General features: G+C 41.4%; 1 protein-coding gene across 1 annotated transcript; it reads left to right on the plus strand.

Moving 5' to 3' along the window:
- Window positions 1-4,205: 4,205 nt before the first annotated feature.
- Window positions 4,206-7,091, plus strand: si:ch211-212d10.2 (uncharacterized protein LOC557710 homolog). Its single transcript, XM_053844923.1, has 3 exons — window positions 4,206-4,524; window positions 5,000-5,115; window positions 5,222-7,091. The coding sequence occupies exons 1-3, from the start codon at window positions 4,332-4,334 to the stop codon at window positions 5,318-5,320; spliced, it is 408 nt and encodes a 135-aa protein (XP_053700898.1). The 5' UTR covers window positions 4,206-4,331; the 3' UTR covers window positions 5,321-7,091.
- Window positions 7,092-7,393: the final 302 nt, after the last annotated feature.

Genomic DNA, 7,393 nt, shown 5'->3' on the forward strand with positions numbered 1-7,393 from the left:
GCTCAACTTTCCCTTCCTGGAGTCTGACATGCAATAAGACTGTCTTTTACATAAGATTAATAGACGCGACCGGCTTCTGTTGTTTCAGCGATCTTTCACTTCTTCTTTGGCCCATTACACCATCTTTCCTTGTGGGCACATATGTTAAATCTATCGACGCAGAAATGTACGAAGCTTTGCTCATCGTGGGCACAAATAATGAGAGGTTGGGTTCGGAGGGTGAAGCAAACAGACGCTTTAATAAGCGCTTACAAATGAAACTAAGACCACACGCATATATCAAGCAGATTCCCCTCCCCTTAATAGAGACGTACAGTCTATAACACCGGGAAGTGTCTGAAGGGTTCCTTGAAGGTCACTTGGGCTTCTCCATACTGAAGGGGAAAACAACTGCTGAGTTATTATCTCAACATGTTTTCATCCCCCAGGTTCTTTTACTTACTGCAACCTGAATTCAACAGTGTGGTGTTTTGCCTTCACGTCCCGTCAGCTGATCTGGTCGCTTGATGCAATCACATATCCTGTAGCTTAAGCCAAGAGAACTCATGAAGCAGTTCTCGTCTAACTCCCACGTCAAGACTGCGTTTTCCAAATTCACTTGTTGAGCAGAATGACTCAAAACCGTTCCATTAAAAGGCACAGAAACTTAAAAACCCAACGCTACCATTCCCTTAGCTGCTGCAGTTTTAAATTGATTTATAATATTTTTCTTTCTTTCTGTGCCCCAATACCCTCTTAACAGACTATTTGTATTTCATCTCTCTTATGTCTAGCAAGTGAATCACATACAACACAAGTGCCCTTGATGCTCACCATGTATAGGCCGATGCCCTGCTGTGACTCTGCTCTCACTAGATGAAGAGGAAGTGAATAGACTCATGAACCTGGTACAATGTGGCATGTGCATGTCAAACGTGGCTTATGGGCTGTCTTGCCCATCCTGTTTGTAGATTCAGAAAAAAAAGCTAATACTGCAAACAGCCAGAGAGCATAACTTATGGTTGGCATTGGTGACATTATTTTTTTAAGGGACATTCTCTATTTATAAATGACTTCATTGTCTGAACATTGTTGACCTTTTAATTCAATGCTAAAGTCTAGGAACGATTTGTGAAGTCCCTGTGACACATCTGGTTCCACATTCAAAGCTCAAGCTGGAGTTGCAACAAACTCCTGCCCAGTTTCCTTAGTCCTCATTGTTTTTGCTCTAGAAAATGCTCTTAAACTTTTGTAAGTACATTGAAAAAAATATTATTTTGCTATGGCAGTATCTGTGATTATCCTCTGTTATCCTATCCTATCCTCAATGTCTATGAAATAACATCCATTCACTTGGACATCGGAGCAAAAACTGAGAAGAAACCAATCAGAGCTTGCAGCGACTCCACAGACTTCCATTGGACAGGTGGCGTCCTCCTGCGATTAGCATCATAAACTACTTCACCTAATCACTCACCAAAACCTTATCTGAACCATCCAGATTTTCAGATGCAGAGCTTCTGGCTCCGAGTTCTCTGCTAAGCTGTGAGACTTGAAGAACAAGATGTATTGTGTCTGGACCAAATCAAACCCGAAGACACGGAGAAGGAATGCTGATCTTTTCAGCAGACGTTTGCTGCGGAGGTGGAGAAGAAGTCAGCTGGAGCAGACTTTAAAGAAATTGAGTCAGCGCCTCGGTGTCATGATCTAGCTGTCTTTAAAGGCCTTGGAGGGGCAATTAAATGGTGTCTGAAAACCTGTACAAGGTATAGATAAAAACGGGTGCAGCGGATTTTAGCTACAGACCTGACGCTGCTCACTGGAACTGCAGGTTTTCCGAAATATAGCAACAAGCACATTTATCTTGTCAGGGTGCAAATTTATAAACGGATGGGACATGGCATTTTTGAGGAGCAAAAAAATGCTGAAGTGATTCTACAGAGATGCGAAGTGACAGTTAAAAAGAGCCGACTGGCTGGAGAGTGAAACCTCCAATGGCTTTTCAATGGTGCACGTCATTTATCAACATTTCAAACTCTTTGACTCGCTTTGAATTATTCACCGCAAAAGTAAATCTGGAATGATGGATGGTGGAGAAAACCTTGTCGACTGCCTGCCATTTCAAACGTTGTGCGTTAATGTAAGTGAAGAAGGGCTGCCAAAATGGTTGGATTTAAATTGGAAACATGGGGTGGTCATTAAGTAACATGTTTTTCACCAACACCTGTTAGAACCACCTAGAAAGCCATTGAGATATTGCATACTGTGTCTTTATTCAAATGCAGCATACAATTAAATGAATAAAAGAACTTCACTGATAATAAAATTCTAATGGCTGCAGAAGCTCAACACATTTGACTCCATAGTCACATGAATCTGAGCTGGTTATGCGATCAGCAATTTCTATAACATTCGTAAATGCAACAAATCTTCACAACCTCACAAAAATCAAACCACTTCTTACTTAGACCATTTCAGACTGTCAGTGCTTTGGAAATATGTCGAACAGTAATTTCATTTTCTGCTGAAATAGGTTGGATTAAATAAAACTGTAGTAAGAAAGACTAACTAGAACAGCTGAAAGAATTGCTTCTGCACGAAGTGTCCATCTCCGTAGCTACAGCTACAACTATAGATAACACACTCCCAATCACTGAGCTTGTCTCCACATTGAGGCGTTCAGATCTCACAGAACATTGTTCTGCTGCAGGTTACCACACAACCACACACATTGACTGGTATTTTGCCATGAAAGAAATGTCTCTTTTGCTATTTTGTGAACACTTTATTACTTGACTGAATGATGTCCAGTAATCCAATAAAAACATTAACATCCAGCTCGTATTCTGCACATCAAGTGTTTTGTTTTGGTTGCCATTCGAAACTTGGAACACCACAGAGCTTTTGTCACTTCCTGTGAGCAATGATCTTAATGTAAATAAGATATATATAATTTCATTTTTTTGTGGCGCCATGTCAGGCTCGAGTCTTTCGATTGGTCAGTAAACGGCCATCAATTGCAACAAGATTACCTAACTTGGGCCCTATATTTTCTAACAGCCCACAAAAATGCATCCTGCAGAAGCCAACCCAGACTAGTGAGTCTGTGTGCAGACTTCAGCTCGCGACTGATGATGAGGTTTTCAGGCTCTCGTTTCAAGTCCAGAAAAAAGTTGCCTGTCTGGATTTGCTGTGACAACTGCTGTTAAGATTGGTGTTCGGTAAATAGTCTTTGATTGAGGTTGTAAATCATCTTGTCCGTGTGTTCATGCATGAAACAAGAGGCACTTGACAAGACGACAACATCTATTTAAAGAAATTGTAAAGCACATGGGCAGGAGGTTGAGTTGTTGGCCAAAGTTTTGAATTCTCTAATGAAAAACAGGCTGACTGGAGCGCACGTCTTCCAGCATGGATGAGCCGGTGATTTTTTTTTTTTTTTTTTTTGCTACAGTTGTTGGGTTGTGGACAATAGACAGGAAATAATGGATGTGCTTTGGCCTCAGAGAAAGTTCTCAACAAAGACTTTTCAATGTTGAACATATGTAATACAAACTCCTCGACTATCCAGTTCATTCATGTAAAACAAGTGTATATTGCGTAACAGTTCTCACTCTCACTTCAGGTTGCTGTCCTTTCCAGCCTCCTGATTCACTGTTTCCATTATACATCAGCTTATACACCAGCTTCTCATTCGCTTCCCCCAGTGCAAACTAGCTCATGGGATTCTCCTCCTGTTTACAGAGTGTGTCTGTATGTTTCAGATCAGGGCAGAGCTCATGAAAGCCTGTTTGTCAACATGCTTTTGTCCATTAAACATTTAAGAGAAGCCATCTGCTCCCCTCTATTCACTGTATGGATATTGTTTGCTAGAGATTCTATGAAAACTTGCCGTTGACATAAATCAAAATGGAGAGCAAATCTCCTGTAACCACTTTTTGTAACCCAACTTGACTCACCCTAAGTTTGTAGAATAAATATATGTTGTATATAATGTTGTATATAATACAGTCTCCCTTTCCTTTAGTACCTTTTTTGTTCTGGATTCATGCTTCAGAATCAGAAATGCATCACAATGCGTCTTATAGAAACAGAAAAATAGTTGTGTTTCATCATCATCATTATTATTGTTATTATTATTAATAATAATAATAATAACAATAATAACAATAAAGACCGCCCAAAGCCGAACGTGAGGATGAGGAGCGTCGATGCTTCATCACTCCACAACAGCAGGGTGATGTTGGGGGTCGCGTCATCTCGATTATCCCCGAATAGTATTCGCTAAATCTGAACACTCGTTACTCAGTAACCGATGGCAGACGCGTCCTCTCCGCCGGCGGACATCGGAAATGGCGACCCGCTGCGAGGATGCAGACACCAAGACAGAGGAGGATGGTTCGTGGAGCATGGTCGGCGCGGCCTCGGTGCTCGGCAGCAAGCGCTGCCGCCTGCTGCACTCCTCTCGCGGCCACGGCTTTGACGTCGGCCTCTTCTTCGTGAGGGGGGAGTTTTTCGCCATGGACGCGCGCTGCGCTCACGCCGGTAAAACCCAGATACGAATGTTCCTATTAACAATGACTCACCCTGTGGTGTCGACGGCCTGTTTTGTTGAAGGCATGTATAACTTTACAAAAATAAACAAAACAACTTCTGCATGTCGCCCCCTACCGCTCATATTTCCGCTAACGCATCAACGTTCCCATGTAGTTCAGTGCAAAATATAGCGTTGTGTGGTTCCCTCTCCATAGAGCTGTCTGTTTTCACACGTTTTAGCAGTTTTTCTAAGTGCACATAGTCAGGTGTTTTAGGTTTTCTGGTCACAGCCTGACTCAAAGACTTGTATTTGTTCATAAAAGATAAATAAACTCACAGTACAAAGAACACTGACTGACGTAAATTGAACATTCACACACATGTTGAGCAAGACACAGGATGTCCAAGTCAGGAACCAGGACCACAGCTGTGTTGAGAAGAATGGGTCACGGAATAATCAGTCGTCCTCCTGTGTGTGTGTCAGGAGGTCCACTGTGTGATGGGGACATTGAGGAGGCGGATGGAGTTCTGAAGGTCTTCTGTCCCTGGCACGACTATGACTTCGACCTCAGGACGGGAGAGTCAGGGACCAAGTTAAAGGTCAGTGGTTTTGTAGATCAGTTTTTAGTGGCTTCAGCCCATGCACCACATGCAGTTGCCCTTTTGGCTTTCTTTTCATAGTAATAACTTTCAATTGTTCTTTCAGCAACAAGTCTACCAGGTCAAGCTGGAGGATGGAAATGTGTTTGTGAAGCACCCAAGTCGTCTCTCCTTAAAGACTTCTCCTGTGGACCTCAAGAGGTGAATAATCAGGGCAGCTGCCATGTCCAGTGGACCTTCTGTAGGAGCCCTTTTTTCCCACGAAAACAAGCCAGCTGAGACATTCCTCAGTCGTATCTCCAAGAGACAGTTTCCACAGTCATTGGTGTGACCATGTTGAAGTCTGTCTGCAGACGGCATGACTTCATGAATTGTTTTAGTGGAGACAGACTTGTTGCACACTCAGCGTGTGCATCGATAACAGACTAGACAGAAGGTAATGTTTGCTTAAGCAAAGGCAACACAGTGGGCTGATCGTTGAAAGACTTGATAGCTGTGCTCTGTGTTTGGACTTTACAGATATTTGGGTGGCAGAACAGCTTGAGGACTGGTAGAGCAACTGCAAAAACGTTTTTCAACCTTACCTCAGATACTTCTTATGACTCGAACTACCCTGCTCTAAAATGTTTGCCTTCAAAATGACAACATAAAACTTTCGTCTAAACTTAAAATGATGATGATATGTAATGATTTGAGGGTTAAAGTGTCCCATGCAGTGGCATCTTTTTTTAAACAACCTCCTTGTGCGCCCCTCCTGCCCAAGAACACACTCTAAAGACTGATGAATTTTGCTACTGACGCACAGGGACTACTGTAGTGAAATGTGCTTTCACACGCCAAAATTCACCAACAACCCTAAATGTGTTTTTCTACTTTTATGTGCTTGCTTAAGTCACACTGGTGGTTTTTCTTCGCATGGGACTCGCTGTGTTTTCTGACAGCTCTGTGCTTGGCCAACTCACTGCATCCAGTCATGGAGGTGTCAGTGACAGTGTGGCTCGACACCCTGTGAGTTGACGCGGCCTGTTGTGAAGTTTATTGCGGTGATTATTCCACTGGCTCAAAATGAGCGTCCATTCACAGTCCTGCTGAGCGTGCTCTGCTATTCACCTCCTGGAGGCTGGCGGCTCACATAAACAACAGACCTCTGACTTATGCAGAGACATTTTTAGTGTTTATATGATCATAATTTGTCTGGATGTCAAAAATATGAATTCTGTTATCATCCAAAAATCTTTGCTGAAGGACACTGTGGAGCTACAGTGACTCTTGTTACAGATGTAGTTGTTGGCAAACAACAAATTGCACTATTTCCTTTTCTTCTATAACCTGAAGCTGCTTCCTAATTAAAACCATAAAATAACAATAAAAAAAACATTTCCTTCTAAATGTTAGTATGTACTTATTATGTTATTGGTTCTTGTATAACTGCCATAATTGCTTTGGTTGGAAATTGTATGCATTTTGATTTTGGAACAATGTTCTCAGTCTTTATATCGAAGTTAAATGCAATAAACATATTAAATCGTTGGACTATTTTTTGTTTGTCTACTTATTTTATTAAACCAGTGTCAAAGTGGCGCAGAATTAAACATGCATGTAGAAGACAAGGGCAGATGATGAAAGAGAATATTCCACATATAAAATGCATTACTTTCAAGATCACAGTTTCTGCTCTACATTCTAAATAGATTTTTAAAATACAGATACACCTCTTGCATCGCTTCTTAAAAATATACGTATTATAATATTTTTTATTCTTTTTTGGGGGGGACATGATAAAAGATTGCACATCTACTAATATCCCAGGTGGTCGTATTAATGACGCCAAGACTTTAAATTCTTTTAAAACTATTTGCTTTATTGCCTGTTGAAGGAGCTGTTCTCATTGTTTTCATTTGTTCATGGCTCAGTTTGTCTCTGGGAGTCAGATGTCTTGTTCTTGTTCTTTTACTGTCCCGACGTGTCGATGCTATTAAAAGGATGAAATTCACCTGCTGTGTGTGGTTGGCTGTTGTTACCTTTTACATTCTGTACAAGGACAAAAACTAGTAGGGACGGCAGTTCCACCAAGTACAAAAATAATAAAACATTCTCACTCCTAAGGCATCAAATGTAAAGTAAAAAGTATTTTGACTGAGAAACAAAACAGGTCAATGACAAATGACCTGATCAAATGAAGCAAGTATTTTCTGATGCCACTAGGGTCTTGTCACACCATGTAAGGTGCTACCAAGAAACAATATGAGATATCGCGATCCTCCCAACCACTTCTGCT

Source organism: Synchiropus splendidus, chromosome 1, assembly GCF_027744825.2.
Source record: "Synchiropus splendidus isolate RoL2022-P1 chromosome 1, RoL_Sspl_1.0, whole genome shotgun sequence".
Lineage (NCBI taxonomy): Eukaryota > Metazoa > Chordata > Actinopteri > Syngnathiformes > Callionymidae > Synchiropus > Synchiropus splendidus.

Excerpts from the sequence above, each read along its gene's own strand:
- si:ch211-212d10.2 (XM_053844923.1), top strand. The coding sequence starts at position 4,332 with ATGGCGACCCGCTGCGAGGATGCAGACACCAAGACAGAGGAGGATGGT. Across the intron at positions 4,525-4,999 it reads CGCGCGCTGCGCTCACGCCG|GAGGTCCACTGTGTGATGGG; the intron begins GTAAAACCCAGA and ends TGTGTGTGTCAG. Across the intron at positions 5,116-5,221 it reads AGTCAGGGACCAAGTTAAAG|CAACAAGTCTACCAGGTCAA; the intron begins GTCAGTGGTTTT and ends TTGTTCTTTCAG.